The 23,225-nt window shown below is 43.0% G+C and overlaps 1 protein-coding gene across 1 annotated transcript in view; it reads left to right on the plus strand.

Moving 5' to 3' along the window:
• Positions 1–461: 461 nt before the first annotated feature.
• Positions 462–23,225, plus strand: part of col7a1 (collagen, type VII, alpha 1) — a 70,941-nt gene continuing 48,177 nt past the window's right edge. The window contains exons 1-55 of the mRNA XM_061069233.1: positions 462–525; positions 665–845; positions 1,233–1,389; positions 1,493–1,586; positions 1,698–1,856; positions 2,018–2,175; positions 2,537–2,666; positions 3,124–3,243; positions 4,611–4,766; positions 4,917–5,036; positions 5,140–5,289; positions 6,868–6,984; positions 7,583–7,729; positions 7,881–8,006; positions 8,126–8,272; positions 8,917–9,039; positions 9,264–9,533; positions 9,651–9,794; positions 9,901–10,032; positions 10,571–10,717; positions 10,975–11,109; positions 11,195–11,344; positions 11,427–11,563; positions 11,651–11,777; positions 11,873–12,016; positions 12,198–12,367; positions 13,073–13,114; positions 13,196–13,222; positions 13,325–13,369; positions 13,471–13,584; positions 13,668–13,739; positions 13,823–13,858; positions 13,954–14,007; positions 14,089–14,163; positions 14,339–14,452; positions 15,625–15,651; positions 15,760–15,813; positions 15,927–15,998; positions 16,084–16,143; positions 17,042–17,077; positions 17,158–17,202; positions 18,156–18,191; positions 18,299–18,343; positions 18,475–18,510; positions 18,653–18,688; positions 18,817–18,849; positions 18,956–19,027; positions 19,715–19,774; positions 19,962–19,997; positions 20,085–20,165; positions 21,160–21,195; positions 21,383–21,427; positions 21,547–21,618; positions 21,746–21,790; positions 21,866–21,901. Of these exons, the coding sequence (XP_060925216.1) occupies positions 462–525; positions 665–845; positions 1,233–1,389; positions 1,493–1,586; positions 1,698–1,856; positions 2,018–2,175; positions 2,537–2,666; positions 3,124–3,243; positions 4,611–4,766; positions 4,917–5,036; positions 5,140–5,289; positions 6,868–6,984; positions 7,583–7,729; positions 7,881–8,006; positions 8,126–8,272; positions 8,917–9,039; positions 9,264–9,533; positions 9,651–9,794; positions 9,901–10,032; positions 10,571–10,717; positions 10,975–11,109; positions 11,195–11,344; positions 11,427–11,563; positions 11,651–11,777; positions 11,873–12,016; positions 12,198–12,367; positions 13,073–13,114; positions 13,196–13,222; positions 13,325–13,369; positions 13,471–13,584; positions 13,668–13,739; positions 13,823–13,858; positions 13,954–14,007; positions 14,089–14,163; positions 14,339–14,452; positions 15,625–15,651; positions 15,760–15,813; positions 15,927–15,998; positions 16,084–16,143; positions 17,042–17,077; positions 17,158–17,202; positions 18,156–18,191; positions 18,299–18,343; positions 18,475–18,510; positions 18,653–18,688; positions 18,817–18,849; positions 18,956–19,027; positions 19,715–19,774; positions 19,962–19,997; positions 20,085–20,165; positions 21,160–21,195; positions 21,383–21,427; positions 21,547–21,618; positions 21,746–21,790; positions 21,866–21,901 (5,247 nt within the window). The remainder of the gene's footprint in view (positions 526–664; positions 846–1,232; positions 1,390–1,492; positions 1,587–1,697; positions 1,857–2,017; positions 2,176–2,536; positions 2,667–3,123; positions 3,244–4,610; positions 4,767–4,916; positions 5,037–5,139; positions 5,290–6,867; positions 6,985–7,582; positions 7,730–7,880; positions 8,007–8,125; positions 8,273–8,916; positions 9,040–9,263; positions 9,534–9,650; positions 9,795–9,900; positions 10,033–10,570; positions 10,718–10,974; positions 11,110–11,194; positions 11,345–11,426; positions 11,564–11,650; positions 11,778–11,872; positions 12,017–12,197; positions 12,368–13,072; positions 13,115–13,195; positions 13,223–13,324; positions 13,370–13,470; positions 13,585–13,667; positions 13,740–13,822; positions 13,859–13,953; positions 14,008–14,088; positions 14,164–14,338; positions 14,453–15,624; positions 15,652–15,759; positions 15,814–15,926; positions 15,999–16,083; positions 16,144–17,041; positions 17,078–17,157; positions 17,203–18,155; positions 18,192–18,298; positions 18,344–18,474; positions 18,511–18,652; positions 18,689–18,816; positions 18,850–18,955; positions 19,028–19,714; positions 19,775–19,961; positions 19,998–20,084; positions 20,166–21,159; positions 21,196–21,382; positions 21,428–21,546; positions 21,619–21,745; positions 21,791–21,865; positions 21,902–23,225) is intronic.

A 23,225-nucleotide genomic window follows, 5' to 3' on the forward strand; every position in this document is an offset into this window, starting at 1 on the left:
CCAGCACATAACTTACAATTATTTAAATACAATACAGTAACATCAAGCAGACATAATAGAGTAACATATACCTGAGAATAATCATATACATAAGAGTAACTTAGAGCTTCAATCAAATTGAGAAAAATAAACAAATGCGTACTACTAGAGTCCAGTCCACTTGGCTGCAAGGTCATGACCCAAAATGTTAAATTCATTTGGGAATATTGGCATTTTTGTTCAGAAAAATGAGTTGGTCAACATGCTCAGATGTTAAAGTGCTCCTCTGGGCCGTTACTATATCTCCTGCAGTGGAGAACATAATATCACGATACTGAACAGAATCGATTTTTTTCCCCACCACTAATATATATACTACAACTGTTTTTTCACAGTATTTCATTTACTTATTAATGTTGGATATTGATGTTCACGTATTAATTAACAGGTTTATCTGCCCCTTTTGTGCCCAGGTAATAAAGATGTGGAGCCGTGTTCTCACTGTGACGGTGTTGCTGTCCTTCATGAAACAGGCAGAAGCACAGGGTAAAAGAAATACAAATAAAGAACTGTCTTCCTGACTACTACTTAAATCCCCCACTGCAGGAGATCTCCCCGTGTGTTTTTGTGTCTGCTTATGTGGTTTGTTTTGTTCACTTCTTCTCTCCATCACATCAATTTGCAGGCCGGTGTAATAATGTGCAAGCAGCAGACATTGTCTTCCTGGTGGACGGGTCCTCCAGTATTGGCCGAGCTAACTTCCTGAAGGTGAAGGGCTTCATGGCCGGAATCGTCAAACCGTTTGCCGGCTCCGTCAGCCAGTCAGGGATACGATTCGGGGCCATACAGTACAGTGACACCTCCAGGTGATTGACGTGTGAACATTAACTACATTACTCAGACATTAGCTGAGGGTCTTGTGGTATTAATTAGAGCTCGACCTATGTGGGGTTTTTTGTGGGACGATACCAGTTTTGGGAATAATTTGGCCGATATTTCCAAATTGCAGTTATTCCTAAAATGTCGGAATCAAACCCTCAAGATAAAGAAATGTAATTGAGGCTATTTTGAAGTATAGTCATAAACTATATAATGAATAAACTATAAATAAACACACATTATATAATTGTTTTCATATTGAAGCTTGAACACTGATATCGACGGGGCTGTTGAAGGCTCATACAGCCGATACTTATCAGCCAACGGATAAATCAGTTGGATTTCAGTATTAAAACCCATTTCTCTCTCTCCAGGGTTGAATTCACCTTCACTACCTACCTGAATGGCACCGATCTGGTCAACGCTGTTCAAAACCTGAACTATAAAGGTGGAAACACACGCACCGGTGCTGGTCTTAAGTTTGTCTCTGATAACTTCTTCAACCCTTCGACCAGTCGGGATGTTCCAAAGGTTTGAGCAGCAACTGTTCTATCACGTTTCTTTATCATCTAGCATGTATGTTTATTATAGGAGCTCTTGTTTTATTTTTATTCTCCCTGTGGGTCACTTTCAGATCACGATCCTGATCACGGATGGAAAGTCCCAGGACAGCGTGCAGGAGCCCGGACAGAAGCTGCGCAGTCAAGGAGTGCATGTTTTTGCAGTTGGTAGATGTCTCCTCTGCCTCCTCTTTTTCTCACAGTGGCTGGAAATTCTGTAACACCTGCTTATGAACCTCTGAGCTTTTGTTCACTTTGCCAACTCTCTGTGTTTGTTAGGCATAAAGAGCGCAGACAGGAAGGAGCTGGCTCAGATCTCCTCTGAGCCCAGCAGTGATTTCACCTCCTTCGTTGGGGACTTCAAACTGCTGGACACTCTTCTTCCTCTTGTGAGCCCCAGAGTGTGTTCCAAAGCAGGAGGCGTCTACGCCAGCGATGGTAACTTAAATACCACATTTTCACAACTGCGCACTAAAATTCACACAGTCGCAAATATGTGTAAACCTGCATCTAATTTTATCCATATCTCACCTTGCTTCCCCTCTCCACTCCTCCTTGTTGTCTCCTCTCCTCTCCACTCCTCATCTTCCTCCTCTCAGAGGCGTTCTCTGGTCCGTCCAACATTCAGTTTACAGGGCAGACGACCGATTCTCTCAGGTTTCGTTGGACTCTTGCCCAGGGGCCTGTGAGTGGCTATGTCGTCCAGTACGTGCCCCTCTCCGGCCTGGGTCAGCCTATCACAGCAGACTTGCATCAGGTGAGACCCCGTTGTTGAAGGATGTAGGGTTGACATTTGAAACTGAGCAGTAACGCGGTCACGTGACTTAGTCAAGTAGTTAATTGCAGTTTGAGGAGCCAAAGTCAGCCGTGCTCTGAGAGAGAAGCACATGCCTTCAGGCTGAGTATAAACATGTCCAATGGGTGGATCTTCTTCATGTAGATGCTGTAGAGATTAAGGTTTGGCAGAGTAAAGAAATTCCCCTGAGTGTACTCCAGCCAACATGATGAAGATAGAGGAATGTCACGGGCTCAACGCCTCATCCATCTTTGTCATTTACTTCGTAAAAACATGTTTTAGGAGAGAACGTTTAAAAAGATGAGCCACTTATGACCTGCAGGAGACTGTGGCCAGCAATCAGAGGACGTTCACTGCGCGAGAGCTGAGGTCGGGGACAGACTACCTGGTGACCATCATCGCCCAGTACCCCAACAGTGTGGAAGAGTCTGTTTCTGCCAAGCAACGAACCAGTGAGTAACTAGAATGGCACTCACCCTTGCTGAGGTCCAACATCCCCCTTTAATACAATGAAGCTTCACCAAATTCCACACACCCATAGATATCAGTCCCCTGATTATCCCTGATTTTATTTATTTTTCATGAAGATCAATGAATTGTTCTCTGGGAAAATGATGAAAATGATGCAAAACACCCTATCCTGGATCCATCGCCACATTTTAATCTGCACCAAAGTTCAATAGGTTCTTCCCTGATCCATGATGCATCCTGCCGCCAAGTTTTGTAGTTGTTTTTGTTTAATCTTGCTTACAAACCAACTAACAAACAAATGGAGGAGGTGAAAACAAACCAAACTTCCTTGGTGGAAGTAAAAAGTAAATGCTCCATATGTCAGTCGAGAGATATTTGCTGAAATGCAAATGCACCTCTCTCTCTCTCACAAGACACAATTATAATTTGATCCCACAGGGTCTTTGCCGGGCATCTCCAGTCTACATCTAATCCAGGCGGGCTTCTTTTCTCTCACGGTGGGCTGGGATCAACCGGCGTCACCCGTCCAGGGCTACAAACTCACCTATGGACTACGAGGTCGGACACACAAACACACACACACACACACACACACACACACACACACACACACACACACACACACACAAACACACACACACACACATACATACATACATACATACACATACACACACATACACATACATATAAACCCCTGTTTCTATTACCTGTGCTCTCCCCATCTCTTAATGTCTGACGTGGGTTTCAGTTTACAGGACGTCAGCACCGTATCCACTATATGCAAATTATTATCTTGCCACAAAGCCAAATCTTGGCAGAATGTAGGGTTGCAGTATAAATAAAGGAGGGGAAGAAGCTACAGCAGAGAATGAAAACAGTTGTTGGTGGCAAGTTGGAGACACATCGAGAATGTACAGCAGGCAAAGCTAAGGAACGCTCTCTCCTCTCACACCCTAACCCCCCCCCAGGCGTGAGCTGTCAGCTAAGGATTTTTATAACCCGCTCATTACCCGAGATATCAAATAACATTTTATCACCGCCAGTCCCGAAAATTATACACACACACAACACCTTTACTTATGTCACCTTTCATCATTTTAATTCTGTCCTTACCTTTCCAGACACAGGGTGTGGCGCAGATCACAACAGTGTGAGACGTCTCAAGGTGCTCACGCTGTGATTCAAGGGCAGGAAAGTTTCCCCCCCGAGGGTGGATGCATTTATACTAGTTTCTCCTGCCGAACATGTGGCAGGAGTGCCAGTCTCACGTGGAGCTCCTCTGTGTAGGCAGGCGAATGTGTAAGAGTGTTCAAAAGAGCTCAGTGTGTATCCTGTAACCAGAGGTGTGGTGTTTCTACCTGTCTCTCTCTGTGTGCCGGCTGGAGCAAGTGTGCACCTTAGGCACTGACAGATGGATACTGACAGCTACCCAAGCACATACAGGGCATGCAAAACAGACACAGCGTCTCTCGGAGAGCTCAGGATGCATCCAGCTCATTCAGAATCAGAATCAGAATCAGAATCAGAAAGGATTTATTGCCAAGTAGGTTTACACCTGCCTGGAATTTTCTTTGGTAAAAAGGTGCATACATTTAACATAAAGCATAAAAACACAATGAGTACTTCACATAAGAAAGAAATAACTGTATATAAAACAAATATATATACAAGACATAAAAGTTAAATAAAGAGTAAAATGCAAAACAGATATATACAAGATATAAAAAGTTAAAATATAAGTAAAATGCAAAGCAGGAGAGAAATGGGGATGTGCAATTCAATATGCATTCAATATTATAACACACGCACTTTGAGGACAGAGAAAGACACATCCAGATGTTTGCAGCTTTTGCAGCTTTAATATTGCTGTTTGTGCACTAATTTGTCTCTCTGTCCTGCTGGTTGTGTGTTTGAAAGAGCAGGTCAGCCAGCGGCTCAGCTACTGTCGCAGTCTCTGTCCGCCGACTCCACGTCCGTCAACTTGGAGTCGCTTCAGGCCGACACGGAGTATGTCATCAATCTCTATCCCCTGTTCCCCCGAAACTCGGCGTCCCCGTCCACCCTCAACGCCCGAACACGTGAGTCTGTCCTGTGGCTGTGACGAGTAAAGCTACAAAGTGGTAGAAATGTTATAACAAATTTATTTTATCGACAGTATTTGTTGGTTGGAATGGGTTTTATAGTAATTGGCTGATATTCTTAGTGTCTGTGTGCTCATATTTCTTCAGTGCGCCTCGAGGCGGTGAAGCAGTTATCAGTGGAGACGGAGTCAGAGGGCAGCGTGCTTTTGAGGTGGAGAGGCGTCATCGGGGCTCGGTCCTACCGTCTGGTCTGGGGACCGTTTACAGGTCAGGACAAAGCAAACGGCATCAAACACATCGACATCTGTCTCTTCAGCCTTGACCCGTTTTTTCTCCAATTTTTCTGTTGTTGTTTCATTTCTGTTCGAAGGTCGAAATGTTGAGACTGTGGAGGTCACTGGCGAAAGGGAGTTCCACACTTTGTCCAGACTGCAGCCGGACACCGAGTACATCGTCACCATCATCACGCTGTATGAGGGCAACAAAGAGGGCCCTGCCGCCACTGCCAGGTTCAAGATCGGTAGGTGGTCGTCCAACAAACATCTCCCTCTACTCGTATCGTATAGTCTTGCCTCTCAAAAGTCACAGCAGACACACGCACAAAAACAATAAGCCAAATTACATACATAATTTGTTTCCCTTCGTGGAAGCAGACAGGAACACAATGCAGATGGACGGAGCTGATGGCTTTGTCTCTGCTCTGACGAACCAACACATGTTGCTGTTCAGTTCTGCTTAAGGAACATTTCTAGTGCACATACACACTCATCACATACACACACACACCAGACACACTCACACAAGCCATCTGTGTGTAATGAGTAATACCCATATGGAGTCACTTCAGTGGGATCAATGTGACTTGAATGAGGACTGAGTCACTGCACTGAACAGGACTGGAGGAGTCCAGACTTCAGAGGGAGACATGCGATGTCTCCTCTCTTCTACATGTTGTTCACCACAGTGACCTAAACTTTGAGCTTGTTGCTCTCGTGTTTGTTCCTGTGTAAACCAGTAGATGTTTGTTGTGTCTGTGGTTTTGTGATTTACAACTTTACATCCTTCTCTTTAGGAGATTTTTTGCTTCGAGTCCGGACCACATTGAATCATGTTTATTTACGATTCAATTCCAATAAGCTGTCTCACATTCAGGATGTCAAACATAATGTCCAAACCAATTTAGTAAAGACTGCGTGACATTTATAGTTCATGTCCAGATGTTTTATCGGTGGACTTTTGGTTTGTCCTTTTCCAGCAGCTGCAATGGCTTTATTAGCGTTCAATAACCAAATAATGAAATATGAATTAAAATTTGTTCCTACATTTATTACTAGAGACATTCAGGTGCAATGTTTCCTTCCTGAGACTTCTGGAGGAATAGGAGCAGTGTAGAAGAAGTGATAACCAGGAAAAGAAAAAAAACTTTGCAGTAGCTGCATAGACAAGCAAAATGGGTGATGGGATATTTTTGCAACCTTAATAGGAGGTTGTGTATTATAGATGATAGTGGAGAGTGAAGAATGTCACATCATTAGAGCAGGGCAGCGTGAGAAGGTGTTTGTCTGTCGTACACACCAGTGGCCGTCTGAGGGCGGGGCTGTGATATGGTGTTTAATATTCTGTCAGCAATAGATTATTGGCACCAGTAGTTATTGTATAATTTTACAACAGAAATCTGAACCGTGCAGAAAAAGAACAGCAGAGTTTTGGCCATGGATTTGTGCAGGTTGTGGCCCTTTGCTGTGGTTCTTCCCCCATTCGGATTCTGATTTCACAATTGCACTGTGCTCACTTTGTTTAACTAATCCTCTGTCTGACTGTAAATATTCTAGGATAACCATTGTATCAGACAGTTTAGATTAAGCCTCATGTTAAATTTCATCAGAACTTTCACGTGTGTTTGGATTTGGTAACTTACAGTGAAATCCCATTAGAAAACGGATTCTCTGTGTGACCTATAACACTGTCAATGTACGTAAAGTTATTGCAGGATTGTTCTAGGAGAGACGTATTGATGGATTGATGAGAAGAGGGCTTAACCTCTGACATGACATTTTACACAATTACTACATATTTCACAACACGTGTTTTCCCCCAGAACGTGAGGAGCAGCAGATCCTCAGAGCAGCCACCACCGGCCCCTCCACTGTCCGCCTCACGTGGAGGATCGTTCAGTCGTCTCAAGGATATCGTCTGGAGTGGAGGGAGGGAGAAGGTCTGATGTCACACACACACACACACACACACAATCTAAAATGTATTAGATTAACTTGAATGTGATTACGTTGCCTTTTTGCAGCAGTGATTATTTGCTATGAAATCATTATTTCAACACCATGTAATATATATATGCATGGGGAACACGCCAGCACCAATTGGTTGCAAGGAGAAGGATTTATTATACTCTCTACACATGCAGCCGTCATACTCCCACATACCTGAGGTAAATACTAGAGTGGCTCTCAGTGGAGCACATAACTCTTCTAAGACCCAACAGTCCCCTTATGAAAGCAGATTTAAATTCACGAGATCTGGATTTTTATTTGAATCTGCCTTAAATTGCAAAAACTCTGAGCTATCAAGTCATGATCCAAAAACTGTTCTTTGAGAAATCATTGAGAATGTCAAAAAAACAACTTCAAATCTCACAAGGTTAAAGAAAGTTGATAAAAACTGCCCTTAAAAATGTGCTCCTCCCTGAGCCATGCCACATCCTTCCACTAAATCTCATGGTAATTCTGTACAGAGGTTTTGTGTAATCCTGATCTCAGTGAAATAAACCCGTTGATGTTGGATCTTCTCTCTGTCTGCAGGAGGAAGTGTCCAGAGCCTGTCGTTTCCCAGAAGCACCACCAGCTATGAGTTGGCAGGCCTCCGACCCAACACAGAATACGTAATCACCCTGTACACGCTGTTTGAAGGGCGAGAGGAGGCCACACCCGTCTCCACCACGTCCAGAGGTCAGACCTTTACCCAGGGGCTGCTCTTAAATTGGAATTCACGTTTTAAATGATTTGGTTGGATTCCTTGCAGATGTGTTTTCATATAGATGTCTTTGTTTAAACATTTCTTTATCCTTGTGTGTGAGTTGTTCATCCTCTGGTGTTGCAGAGGAGCAGCCTGTGGGGAGAGTGTCCAACCTGAGAGTTGTGGAGTCTCTGGGCAGCACCGCCAGACTCGGGTGGACGGGTGTAGCCGGGGCCACACAGTACCGCATCATCATCCTCAACACAGAAGGTACTGTTGCTGATTTGAGTTTTTATTTCATTAGTCATTCTGATTAGTTTTTATTGCTCAATTATGAATCAAAACACTACTGTGGATGTGACATCTGCCTGTGCTTCATGTCATGTCAGCGGGAACGGAAAACATCCAGACGATTAGCGGAAACCAAACGACCCTTGACCTCAGGGACCTGACAGTGGGCGTGTCCTATGGCGTCAGTGTCACAGCTCTGGTGGGAGAAAATGAAGGAGACCCAGTTACTGTCTACATCAAACCAGGTGATGTCCTGATTATCTGCTAATGTGTTTCCTGTTCCTGTGTATTTTCCATTCATCTGTCAATTGCAGCGCCTGAAAACAGATATATTATTGTATATTCTTTAGTGTTACCTGTGGATCTCTTAGTCCAGGCAACAATGTTATAAACACTTTACTCAATACCTGGAGCTAACCCTGAAAGCCTATTGTTTGGATGGATGTACAGGTGAAAAATCTCTTCTCTGTTTCTGCTGTTGACAACAGTGACTACGACGGATTCTGTGATTTTGAGAGCAATGTCTGAAAGTTACAAGAATGAAGTTGTAATTGAAAAGAACATTGAGATATTACAAGAATACAATGTAATTTAAAGAGAAAAAGTCATGATATTTTGAAAAAAAAAGAAAGAAAAAAATCAGTGAGGAGAACATGTGCTCGCCGGAGCAATCTTTATTGCTAATATCAGTGTTTGTTGAGAAACTACAAAACCCCAGAAGAGGCCAAGTCTGTGTGATTCTTTCTCCAGAATAGTCTCAGTTTCTTACACAACCTATTTTAAGTCCTGATACCGATATTAATGTGGTGCTGATGAGCCAAAAATTTTCATCAAAAACTTTAAACATACAATTTTTGTCACATGAGGCTTCGTATCCCTTTTGTTTCAGAGCAAAGTGCGGGCAGAGTGACGAACCTCAGAGTGACACACGCAAACAGTCGGAGACTTCGAATTGCATGGACAGGTGTCACCGAGGCAACTGGGTACAGGGTGACATGGAGACAAGGAAACAGTAAGTTTGATGAGTATTAATCATTTTATGAGTTTTAATCATGTTTCATCCTCCTTTTGAATGGTTTATTTGTCTTATAAATGTTCTACATTTACAATTGTTTGAAGTTTAACCTCATGATCCTTTTAATAAAAAGCAGCTGACTTTGAAGTCAGATCTCCTCTCTCTATCTCTTGGCATGTAGTCATTTTTCCATGTGCGTGATATCCCCTTGTTTCACACAGCTGGTGTCGAGCAGTCCACTGTTCTGGGGCCGGAGGCTACGGCCTTCACGATAGACGGCCTGCAGCCAGATGAGGGGCTGGTCATCGGCGTCTCAACCGTTGTCGATCAGCGCGTTGGAGAGGTGGTCTCTCTCTCTACTCGCACTAATCCCCACGGCGGATCAGTGTCGGGGCTACGCATCATCGATGTCACATCTCAGAGGATCCGCATTGCCTGGTCAATTTCCACCAGGGCAACGGGCTATAAGATCACCTGGCGCACGGATAGTGGTGAGCAATGATGGCATTTTATAGACATGAGTTTAAATACAAGATAACAGGGCAATATGATCAAAAGATTGAAGAATCTTAATTTGTAATCTCTCTGCCCTATTTCTCTTGGTTTAGGGGTTGAAGCGTCTCGTAATGTGGCGTCCAACGTCTCTTCCTTCACCATTGATGGACTACAAGCGGACGCGGCCTACAGCGTGCTAGTGTCTGCACTGAGTGGCTCGAGAGAGGGAAGCCCCGCCACCCTGAGCATCAGAACAGGTACAACTCTGAACGTGTCTAATTGTCTGTCATAGTGACTTCTGGAGAAACTTGACAATAAGCCGAGGAATGTGAGGCTCAACATATTTCCTCTCCTGATTGGCAGAATCCGATCAGACCGTAGTTGGGACTGTGACGTCCCTGACGGTCCAGGAGGCCCGAGGAGAGGTCGTCCGAGTCTCTTGGGTCGGTGTGCAGGGAGCGACGGCCTACCGTGTTACATGGAGGAAAACAGACGGTGGGTCTATTGTGGAATTTATTTTCAGCACTCCGTTTGTATGACATGAAGTAACTGGAATTGCACTTGTAAAGGGCATAAGGTCAGCCAAGGCCCAACAGTACCCCTTTAAAACCACATTTACATTCTCTAGATCAAGATTTTTATTTGCATCTGCACTAAATTGCCCACACACACAATATTAGTCTCCCGAACATATCTGTTTATTATAATCAAGATCCATTAATGATTCTCAGAGAAGTCCAAGAAAATGTTAAAAACTTGTGGATCTGCCACCTGATCCATATTTTTACTATAAATATTGGTTCAAATTCAGATCCACAAGTTTTTTTTAAGGTCTTTCCTTACCCATGGCACATCCTTGAACCAAAATTCGTGGTCATCTCTCAAGTAGTGTTTGCGTAATCGTGCTGACAACAAGCACAGACGAGAAAAACACCTCTTCGGCGGAGGTAGCAAATGCGTTTTCTATGGATATGGATGTTTTGTTGAAGTCTGTATCACACTACTCACGGACCCTCGCCCTGTGCTGCTAAAGGTGGTGAAGTACGGAGTCAGCTGGTTGGCGGAGATGTGACAGCGGTGGATTTAGAACGGCTGGACCCTGGAGCTCAGTACGAGGTGCAGGTCATGGCTTTGGTTGAGAACAGAGAGGGAAACCCCGTGTCCGTGAGAGTCACCACGCGTGAGTCCTGTCTTCACAATTTCAAACAGTGTTACAAGGTTCATGTGTAGATCAGAGAAAATGTACAACAGACTTAAGTCCTGAAGTCTTCTTTGAAGTAATAGATGGATTTAAAAGGACTTGTACATAAAAGAAAACCTGTGTATATTTTAGGTCACGGAAAAAAGTATTTGTAATGGAGCATGCAAATCCTCTCATTTGTTTGTAAATGTACAAATCGCTGTGTATTTGTTAATTCTCTGTATCCATGTCTACAGCTGGCAACAACACTCCCTCTCCGTCACCTACTACAACTTTAAGAGTGGCTGAGGTTACCCAGAGTTCAGTGCGGTTAGACTGGATTTCTCTCCCCCGAGCCACAGGATATATTCTACGCTGGAAAGATGAGACAGGTAAAAGATGTTGATAGATTATTTGCTTTAGACTCTTATATTTCTGATCCGCAGTCCTGCCACTTTAGCTGTTCTCATTTCTCAGATACCGGTCGAGGCTTGTCTGTCACGCTGCCCGCCTCGTCGACCTCGTACCAGGTGACCGGGCTGCGTCTGGGCCGTCGATATCGCTTCAGCGTGCAGCCCAACTTTGAGAGTGGACTGGGAACAGAGAGCTCTGTAGATGAACATACTGGTAACACACCCACAGATACATATTCATTTATCTGACCTCACGACCTTACCTCACTTCACCACACAAACTTCTCTGTCGACAGTGTGTGCGGGGGGGCGTCTGGATGTGGTGTTTCTGGTGCCGGCATCCACTGATCGGATCAGCCTTGCAAGACCTTTGCGTGACCTCCTCACCACCGCAGTCAGGTCACTCCACACCATCGGTGCCCGAGACTCACAGGTACTCTCATCTTTTGACAAATACGTTTCAGAGCATGAAAGGTTAAAGCTTATGGTGAATTGTTTAATTTTTCCCTCCCTGGTTCAGGTCGGAGTTGTAGTTTACGGCTACCGACCCAAAATATGGTTCCTGCTCAAACGCCATGGAAGATCTGACACGCTGCTTCAAGAGATCCAGGCCACGCCCTTCGATGAGAGTCCGGGGAACAACATTGGTCAGTTTTTTCTAAATATCTTTCCTTATCAAACTTATTTTCTCTACCTGCTCTTTGTGTTGGCAGTGCTTATATTGTCTCGTCCCCCTCTACAGGAGAAGCGGTGACCTTCACCAGACAGTACGTGCTGACTCCTACGTCTGGACGCAGGCCAAGGGTCCCCGGGGCTGTCGTCATCATCGCAGACAAAAAATCAGCTGACAACCTGACTCTGGCAGCCAGCAGTCTCAGGGCTTCAGGTGTGAAGGAGCACAGCAACAAGCAGTCACACTAGTTTTAGTCTAAAACTTAGGGTTTGCTGAATTTAGCTACCTGTACAAAGCAGTTTGCTTTCAAGATTTAAACTCCAGAAGTGTGTGCATTGATAAAAACAAGTCCAAAGTCATGGAAACTTGGATGATAAAAATGTCTGTCTGCTAGGTGTCACTGTGTTAGCAGTGGGCATTGACCAGGCGGAAACCGAGGAGCTACGTCGCATCGTGACCGACGGCAGCACCCAGAACATCCTGTACGCCCGTGATGCAGCACAGCTGGGGACTCAACACAGTGATCTGGCCGACTTACTCTGTGGAATTGCCAGAATACCAGATGTGAGAAGAAACATAAAAAAATCCATATGATCAGTTTATAATCTTATCTTCAGACTCAGGGTTGAGCTTGGTATTATCAGCTTACTGTGACCAAGACACAAAACACTTCCCCAAAAGTCTGACTCTCAATTCAGCTAACATGTGGACCCATTTTGAAATGTTTTGATGGTTATTTGTGGCTTTTTAATTCAAATCGGATGTAACTGAATGAATGCAGGCTCCACAGTGGTGCCTGAACTGAGGCCTCACTGAGGCCTCACAGCAAGAATGCTGGGTCCTGTGGTACTCCAGCTTCTTCCCACAGTACAAACACATGCAGATCAGTGTCACAGGTTAACTGGTGGCTGTTAATCGTCCTTAGGTGTGAATGGTTGTTTGTCACTCTGTATGTTGGTCCTGTGACACGCTGGCGACCTGTTCAGGGTGTGCTCTGCCTCTCAGCTGGGATAGGCTCCTTCTCCGCCCTCAACCATCAAAGGAGAAGCGGTACAGATGATGGACAAGTGGCCGGGGCACACTGCTTAATTCAAAGCTTTTGTGAAAATTAACACAATTTCTCTTCTGCCGTGTCTTCATCAGAGAGACTCTGATTAGCCATTTTTATAATTTTATCAAATTTTGATATCAATTATTTTGTATTTACTATTTTATCATGGTGAATAAATGTATCCTCTCAGCCTCATGACTCTATCCTTGTGTTTTTAGGTTAATCCAGGTCCAGAGCAGTGCACTGTTCAGTGCCCTCGGGTGAGTTATTCTCTATCTGCACTTTCACACTTTTTCTTCCTGTGATTTCTAATCAAGTCTCATCTTTACCGTTTCTTTTAGGGGGAGAAGGGAGAGCGTGGTGAGAGGGTATGATGAAGACATTGCTCAGTTGTATTATTTTTCCGCAACTCTTGTAATTTGTATTTACAGTTGTTAAAGTGCCACTTTTCCTTTATTTGACCCCCACAGGGGGAGGGAGGCAGAGATGGGGCTTCTGGACGCAAGGGAGAGTCTGTGAGTCATTCTTTAACACTGACCATGATGATATTATCCAGAATTACAGCAGCGTTCTGCTATTTTCAATGAATTAATGTGTCTACTTGCGTGAGATATAGGGTCGGGATGGTTTGGCGGGAAGGGACGGCCCCAGAGGCCCTGAGGGACGTGCAGGTCCACCAGGCCAATCTTCTGACCCCTCTGGAGCGGTGAAAGGAGAAAAGGGGGAGAGAGTGAGTGGAGCTGAGGCGGAAGCAGCAACATCACCAGAACTTATCCTGATAGAAAACGGTCTGACATTTTGTTTGGTGTTCAGGGTTTTCCTGGTATTGATGGAAATCCGGGGTTGCCAGGACGACCAGGTGCCCCTGGAAATGCAGGGATCACGGTGAGTAGAGGAACATAAATCCACAGAACTGCTGGCTGGTTCGTGTTGTCGTATTAACATAATGTTGTTAATTTGTCCTGCAGGGCCCACATGGCCTGCCTGGTAGCAGAGGAACTCCGGTGAGTAATGCTTCTCCTCACCTACAGACTTTGACATACGAATATTAATGTCTTTGCTTCCTAAACCTCCTTTTTTATATGTTTTTATTTTACAGGGTGATCCAGGGTTAACAGGGCCACAAGGGTCAACGGGCAGTAAAGGTGATAGGGTGAGCTGAAATAGTACATTTCACGTCGTTGGTGTGTTCTTGTTTGAAAGGGATGTTGATGGTTCTTTGCTGATGCTTCAGGGAGAGCCAGGCTCTGCTACATCTGGAGGAGGCCTGCCCGGGAGGAAAGGAGAAGCAGGCATCCCAGGGATACCGGTAAGAGACTGACACAGGAAGATCTTAAACAACCAGGAGACACATCACTAATCTGCATTTGCTTTCTATGGTTATTATGTACCACAGGAATACAACAATGGGCCCAATGCACACAAACCCTCTACACTCTACAGTCTTTACTTCATATACTTACCAGAATTTTTTTTTCATTAAGGGTTCTCTGGGTCGACCAGGCAGCGACGGGGGCAAAGGGGCCGCTGGCATTCCAGGGATACCAGGTCAGGATGGCCGCCCTGGGATACCAGGTACACCCGGACTCTCCATCAAGGTTTGTCTCCTCCACCGCTTCTCTGCAATTCACTCAATTTAAAAGTTAACAACATCAAATCAGGAAGAATTCAAATTTAGTTAAAGATAATTTAAACAGATTTTTTTATTTGATCTTATCCATGAAGAAACACACTTTACCCTGTGTAGGTCACTAAATAAAAAAATGCAGCTCTCCTCTAAACTGCAATGAGCAGTTTCTAATCGAGGTGACGATTGATCCGATGCTTTTTCCGCTGGTATTAAAGACGGCAGGGTTGGTAATCTTGAGATTGCAGTTTTTACTGTTATAATGTCTTGGTAAATAATGAAAATAGTTCCTTCGCTGTGATTTGGTGATGAAACTTCGACTGACAGTTTCATACTCAGACTTTGAGAATGAGTTGTTTATACAAAAACATATTTTACAGCTGGGTTTTTTAAGATCTCACTCAATGCTGTCCTCCATTTAGGTATCCCTATTCTGTAATATACATGTGTGTGAAACCTTTCTGCAGGTTTCTCAAGGCGTTTCAAAAACCTCTGTGAATTCTTGTTGGAGTCCTCTTGCTGCTCCAAGTTGTTGTTGTCAGCCTCGGACACATGGTGGCAGCATAGAGCCACGTACATATTTCTTGAGTGGAAGCTCATGCATGATTCCAGAAGGGATTCATGTTCCCCAGAATCATTTTGAGGGTGTGATTTTAAATGTTATTATTGATTCTAATGAATTGAATTTCAGTTTTTTTCTAATTATAATTTCCAAGAGGAGGATGGTGGCACACAGATGCCTCTTATTCTGTATTTCAGATACTAATGCTATATCTCATGAATCATATTTCTCTGGAAACTCAAAAGAATCATTCTACATGAAATATACACGCAGTCCTTTAAGATATCAGTTTCTTATCCCTCAGAAAGAAAATATTTAATTTCTGTGGATCAAAAAGAATGATCAAGTCACTTAGTTTTTTTTATTAATAATGAATAATTTCAATAATTTAGTTTTCCTCATACTACTGAGACATTAGCTCTCTCCACTTTTTTGAAATACAAGGAACAGAGAGGTGTATATCTTTGTGTATTTATCTGTACAATAATCTCTGGGTCTGTTATCATAGGGAAACTTTAACAACATCATAACAGTGTTCAGCATCCCCTCCTTCTCACCGTCTGCATCTTTTTTTTCTGCAGGGAGAAAAGGGTGGCCAGGGAGAGCGGGTGAGTCACACTATCACCAGCTTGCCCTCTCACTGCAAAAATATCCAGAGCAAGCAAATATCCTCGGCACCATAATGACTCTCAGCTCTTATCTCTCTTGGCTGACAGGGACCTCCAGGAGTAGGCAGCGGGGTGGCCGTGAAGGGCGAGAAGGGCTCCTCAGTAAGCGCTGTCAATCACTGGCGATGTGCTGACATGTTGAGTTTGCCGATGAACCCTGCTTGTGCACGTGGGGGGAGTATTTTACATTCGCTAATTGCATTTCTTACTATCAGGGCACTGCAGCATCTCCAGGGGCTCCGGGTCCTAGAGGGCCAGCGGGACCACAGGGCAGCAAAGGAGACAAGGTAGCTGCAGATTGATTCGGTGTACGAGTGGCTGAGCACCTGCAGTGTTTATCTCAGACAAATGGCTTGTGCTTTTTTTTTTCAGGGCGACAGTACCGATGGGCTTGCCGGACCTCCAGGCAGGCAGGGAGAGCCTGGGGACAGGGTAAGTCAGACACAGGAGAATCCAGTTTATCAGACTGTAAATACATTGACTCTGCAAAACATTTTTCTCTGTTACACACTTATTTGTTGTTAGTATTCTTACTTTAATATTGTATATTTAATTTTTATAAATAATATTTTTATTTGTGCACATGTCATCTTTTTATTTGTATTGTTCTGTCCTTAATACTAATTCACTTTTGAATGGAGCTTCCCAGCAAAAGCTTTTCACATGATTGCACTTGTATAACCGCTGTGACAATAAACATCTTGAGTCTTAAATCAATACATTCTGATAAGCACTGATAAGACACACCTCTGCTAAGGCTGCATAATCCTCTAGGTTTGTTATTGTATTTAAAAAAAAATCTTTATCTGGATACATGTGGATCAAGACTACCTCACTGCTTTTATAGATTAACAAAACTTTGAGAAATCCACAGTTGGTACATCTCTAAAACCTTGAGTTGGTCTAACAGCATAGATGCAGTTTATTCCTGCACATACCGTTAAAATACAGAATAGAATACAATAAATATATATAACATTAGTCTACATGTCAATTACAAAAAAATAATTAGTTTTCCAGGTAATGTACTTAGGTTTTACATGATAATTGTTAAATATTCTATAAAATGAGTGGTCTATGAGGATTTATATATTAGCAATTTAGCACAAGGAATAAAATATTGTTCTTTCCCTGATAATTCTCAGGTTGTGAACTTACAATGGATTTTATAAATGGTCACATGTTGGCGCTATCCACTATTAAAATGAATTAGCCCTGTCTGGAAACTCCAAACTAACAGCCAAGCTCATAATTAAACAGATCTAAAAAACATTATCTTCTCATTAGAGTTGATGAGTTTATGTTTAAACATGTTGCTCGTGTCTTTCAGGGTCCGCGTGGGCCTCCAGGAGAGATTAGCATCAAGGTAAGATAAAGGTAAGAGACATCCATCCTGTTGTTGTGTGTGGACAGATAATGACCTTTGTCACTGCCTGCTCTGGACAGGGTGACCGAGGACAGCCAGGAGAGCCGGGATCACAGGGAGACAGGGTGAGTCACACAATCTGAGGGAGAAACAGTCCAGTGTGTGTGTCTGTATGTGTGTAGTGACTTGTCCACAATCACAGACACAGCACCTGCTTTAGTTTTACAAGGGGAAAATGTAATTTCTCCTGAATGACAATCTGAATGCAACATAAACCATCTCTATGTGCTTCAGGTGTGAGTCTCATCAAACCTGAAAAGGTCGGAAAGGTTCATGTAGAAAATGTTGCAGAGAAAAGGGTGGAGACGCAGCAGGCTGTCATTTCAAAAAAACATTTTGCTGTGAACTTGTTTATACCTGAACAGAGAAGAGCAGTTTTGATGTCGATTCCAGGGCCTTATTATACCAATTCTCTTTTTCCTTTTTTTTAAACCAATGAGACAAATCTCTGCTAGATCATGTTCATAGTTGTGAGAAGGTGAAAATACAATCACTGGTAAATAAGGACTTTATCTTTTCGGCTAAAAAATATATTTACACTGTAGATGCCTCGATTTTCCCCTTATAAAAGTTATCTTTGGTGCAAACCTGTGATTATTGCAAACAGGCTCACCCAAGTAACAGTAGCATATGATTTTATAATTTAAGCGTGAATGTCCCTCGGTAGAACACATACCTCCAATACGGCTCGACAGTCCTATCATAAAACCACATTTAAATTCACTAGATCCGAATTTTTATTTTGGTCACCGTAGCCCATTTACTGACAGATCACATAAAAATTAAAATAATTCTCTCCAGCGAGATCAATTTCACAGTGGCTGCTGCATCTTTCTATAGAGGAAGGTGTTGTTGACAACAAGTCGGCCAATCAAAGAAGACTTCCTGCAGTGACAACACTAACAGTGATGGATAATGCAATTTGCACATGCATGTGCTCACAGAGAGAGAGAGAGAGAGATACCAGGCAAGTTTCTCTTTAGAAATCAATCATCATTCTGCACGTGTATCTTTGCAGGGCGAGAGAGGACCAGCTGGTGAAACCGGGGAGAGGGTGAGTGCCGCACTGTTTATTTATTTCATTTAAATTAATTAAACAGTTGGAATCTTTCCTTTTTGTGGGATTTTGTGCTGCCTCTGTGAATAATTCTGTTTCCTCAGGGAGATCTGGGGAAGACAGGACTCCCAGGACCAGCAGGGTTGAGAGTGAGTGGCAGGCCATCGCGCAGTATTGGCTAATGACTTCAGTTTGCCTTTTATGTTTCATATTTGTTGGGCGGGCTGACTGTTTTAAATGCACGTGAGCCTCACAAATTAATCTTTTCATTTGTCATCAGGGTTTACCAGGGCCCAGTGGACCAACAGGAGAAAAGGTGAGACTGATTCAATGGTGTGTAATCATGCGAGAGTCGGCGGGGGCAATGAGAACGGGATTCCTTCACAGAACGTTTCATAATCTGATGAAATTACTCTCTGAGCAAAGATGAAAGAACATGTGAACCCATCTGTCCGCAGGGAGGAGACGGAGCACGAGGGGAGCCAGGCAGGAGTGTGAGTAATAAAATAAAATTAATAATAATGAAATGTAATAAGTCATCTGTCTCTTTACGTTGAATATGCTCTCCATGAATGTTTTGAGTATGTGAAAGACCCTTAACTGTTTTATTCAAATCACACAGAGTCCAGGTTTTGCAGGGAAGAAAGGGGAACAGGTAGAGTGTCAGATTCTGTTCTAATGTAACTCATCATTTAGACTGGACAGTGGCACCATCATTCTTCACTTGGATTGGTCTCCTTCCCTTTTCTGCTCTTCCACAGGGGGAGCGAGGTCTGTCTGGCCTCGATGGGCAGAGGGGAGAAAAAGGAGACTCTGGACAGAGAGGAGAGAAAGTGAGGGACCACTGGATGATACAGTGTACAACTGTCTGTGTGTGATTGTGAATGGTCACAATCTGCTATAATGTGTATGAAATGTCACAACCTGGCTCAAGGCTGGACAAAGTGGGAGGAGCAAATATTTAACTGGAGTCCCCACAACTGAGGCTAACTAACCTTCAACTAACATGGCATGTAATGCAGTTTCCCCCAGAAAGCCATGGATGTGATCCCTCGGGACGTGCATACATGCAAGCGTGCATCTCACTGACTTAGGATTCGTGCATGTTGGACATATAATTAGTCCCTTTGCATAAATTGTGGCCCCTTTATGGCCCCTAATTAAGAAAAATCTCAGATCCACCACTGCCGAGCATATAGAGTTCCACCCACGTTCACTACCACTTTGAGACAATTGACATAAACTCACTTAGATTACCGACAAAACCTTCAAGCGAAACGAGCCTGCAATTTGTAACAGCCCAGCTCAAGGCTTGATGAAGGGGCAAAGACCACATATGAGTGTTATCACGTTTATTTTAAAGGAAATTTTAATTGTGGAAGTTATGAGGGAAAGGGAGACTCTCTGAATGCCACCAAAGTATAGCAGGAGTAGGTGAGATGAATCTACCTGACAACGAAACAGCAGTCTCAGAGAGGGTCGTCACACAAATGACATTTCAATTTCTGTCATTCATTCAGGGGTCACCAGGGTCCGGAGGGTCAGGTGTCTTTGGTTCTAAAGGAGAGCCAGGAGAACGGGTAGGTTCATAGTAAAAACTCTCCTCAACAACTGGCTTATTTATAATGTATACAGGTCTCTGAAAGGTTTTCCTGAAAATAGCACCAATCATTCCTGAAATGTTCCAGTGTGTCACCTGTCAGTGTGAGTCATGCCCCAAATCCACCCAAACTGAAAATGCATAAAACATTTGCCTTTCCCCCTCAGGGAACTGCTGGTGTCAATGGGAGACCAGGTGCCAAGGTGAGAGGCCGGCTGTGTTTCCTACATGCTTTCTGTTCGTTTGAACTAACTTGATTCTAAAACTGGTCTTTTAACTGTTTTTTTTAGGGAGAACCAGGAGAAACAGGAGAGAGAGGCGAGAATGGGCGCTCAGGAATTCCAGGGAAAGCTGGTCTGTCTGGGAAAGAGGTCAGAGTTGTGTACGACCACTTAGAACCGTGGACTGTCCCACAGTTCACCTTCATACAGCTTTATCTCTCTGCACCTTTACAATACCCTTATCAAGAACTTAGTTATATTCTTTGCATACGATAGAAATAATATTCATAATAATAGTGATAATAACAGACTTTGTTTATATTGCGCCTTTCAAAACATAGTTGCACGATGACTAACAAGTCAACAATAAAAAAATAGAGGGCAACAAATAGGAAACCATTAAAAGTAGTATAAACAACCTTGGGCTAGAAATAGAAGATATAGTAAGTTGGGCTGGGTGATAATCATATTATGATGGTATGATTGTTGGCGGTTAGTTGATTTATAGATGTATAGATTGACAGACATTTAGGGTTAACCCCTAAACCAAATGTGAGAGGCCCTTAAGTTAAACATCTACACAAAATTGTCCAAAGCTCACTGGTTAGATTTCTCTAAGATGAGGATTTAATGTTTCTCTCTGTTTTCTTGTCAAATTTACAGGTTTTATATACCAAAGCACTCATAAAAAATCTTGTATGATTGAGAAAAGGATTATTGTTTAATCGATACTGATATATATTGGTATTGGGGAACATCCATATCATTATGTACATAATCGTATCAACAACAACTTCCCTGCTCTTATTGTACGGTATAGTTTCTACTACAAGTAAGAACTAATACTACATTTCAGTGTAGTATAAAGCTGTTTTTGTGATATCATGTTGCTCTCAATGCTGTAATAGAACATCAAACAGCCTCTCAAGCTTTGCCTTTATTCCTTCCAACATGCACCTCTTTCCAAAGATGTCATTTTCGAGGTAAAAGCAAATACACTTTTTGTGTATGATGCAAGATTTTCTCTTCCTTTGTACATGCTCTCCGGTCTGACCCTCTTAAACAGCCAGATTTTGCAGTGTAGTGCCACTGCTGTTTCCTCCGTGTTAGATTTGAATGAATTATATATCCTTTCATTTTACAGGGAGAGAAAGGAGACAAGGGTGATGAGGGCTCTCCCGTAAGTATATTCCTCTCCTACTATCTCCATTTCTCGTTCTAAGGTGCACACTTTCATTTCCCCTTTGTGATGGAATATATCTCTTGAATGGTGCCATTTCCCACAACCTCTCTCATCATAGAAAAGATTGTATATAATCATGAGTGTGGCGGTGTCGCTGGGAATGTATAAACTTGTTTTTCACCAGGGGGAGTCTGGACTTCCTGGGAAGGCGGGAGAACGAGGACTGAGGGTAGGACACGTTTCTTTGAACAATCTTCAATGTCAGCTTTCATTATTAAAACTTAACAACGTCCCAGTTACATCAACGGAAAGTTCAGTCCATAGATATTTTGTATTGACCGCCCTCAGGGACTGGCTGGTCAACCCGGACGAGCGGGCGAGAAAGGAGACTTCGGAGACCCAGGAGAGCACGGACGAAATGTGAGACATATTTTATGCATCATATCACAGACAGCTTATCAATATGCTCTTGTGCTATTCTTGCGAGGCCGTTAAGAGAAGGAAGGTCAGCTGCTCAGCATCTTTATTGATCTGTGTTCGATCATAGGGCAGCCCCGGACCTGCAGGACTGAGAGGAGATAAAGGAGAGCAGGTCTGTTCTATGTTTATTTGTCCTTATTCAACTCTGTACTGTTTGTACTGGATTCACAAACTTTTCTTCTCCTAGGGAACCCAAGGGCCAGCGGGACCACCAGGAAAAGTGGTGAGTGTGGCAGATACTTCCACATGTTAAAAAGATGTATTAACTAGAGCTAGGTAAATTATGGTCTCCGAAAGTTTCTTGTTTTTCTAGGTTAAATAGCATCAACGAAAATAAGGGAACATAAGGGTTAGTTTGACCCTTACCAAAAAACATAACTGGTTAAGCCAAGGCCCAACAGTCTCCTAATTATCAGGTCCCTCAATTATTTATAATTTAATAATACTACAATAATCAACATACACTTTGCAATATAATTATAATCATTATAATAATGTAAATTAATTGAGCAACAAGCCTCCCCTCTTGTCCAGTCAGAAAATAAATGTGCGTACTTTAGTTTGGGGTTAAATAGGGTTTTGTGAGGAGAGGCAGCCCTTGTTTAATTTTCACCGTCAACATCTTTCAAAGCATCTCTGTTTACATCTCACACTCTCCCACTCCGAGCAAGTTTCCTCCATCTCTCAGATCTATCTCTACCTGCAGCACACTCTGCTGACCTGCTCATGACTCACTTCTTGACAAACTTTGTTCCTCGCTGTAATGTTGGACTATACTGATAAACATTCAATAAGACACTGTCTCTATTTTTAGCCAACTGCAAAGGTGTGAGAGCACAGTGTTCACATTCAGCTGTGAATCAATAAATCAGGCCCAGGAATTTGTGTTCATACCAGGCCACCCTCATGCCAACGAATTGACCGCTAATGTTTCACACAATGTATTGATGTGATGACCACCAGAATACATGATCTGGGAGGAAAGCCATCCAAGACTGAAGCATCAGAGCAACAAATGTGTAAAAACCTATATAGTTATAGCACAAACCCAATGTAGGTTATAATTATATTATGCCAATACGTTCATATAACATTAGTTGCCTCTCTCTCTGCAGCTGAATCACTGAGCCACAGCAGTTGTTTGCATTGATGGACATATAAACTTGTGCCGAGTGATACAACTGGTTCAGAGCAGGTTCCACTTGCGAACCTTATATGAACCACTTTGCTTTTAACTTGGCATAAGCTGCGTTGAAGCCAAACCAGTACAACACTGAATACCTCAACGTCTACGTCTTGGGTTTCCCAGAAACACTTGCGATGACTTTAAGCACAACATCAACAATGGAAAATAAGGATCTTGGTTTAATTTGAGCTGTTAATCTGTTGAAAATGGTAGCTATATACAAATTATTGTTGTTCATAGATTCAGCAGGGGATCCATCAGGTCCTGTTGATTTATTGTCAGGCACAGGTTAGAGTCCTTTGTAGAATTCTGTTACTTTAAACTGTTTCTCAAATGTATTTTTGTGGTCTTCAGTAAGTTT

The sequence above is a fragment of the Limanda limanda genome, chromosome 4 (genome assembly GCF_963576545.1).
Source record: "Limanda limanda chromosome 4, fLimLim1.1, whole genome shotgun sequence".
In the NCBI taxonomy this organism is placed as follows: domain Eukaryota; kingdom Metazoa; phylum Chordata; class Actinopteri; order Pleuronectiformes; family Pleuronectidae; genus Limanda; species Limanda limanda.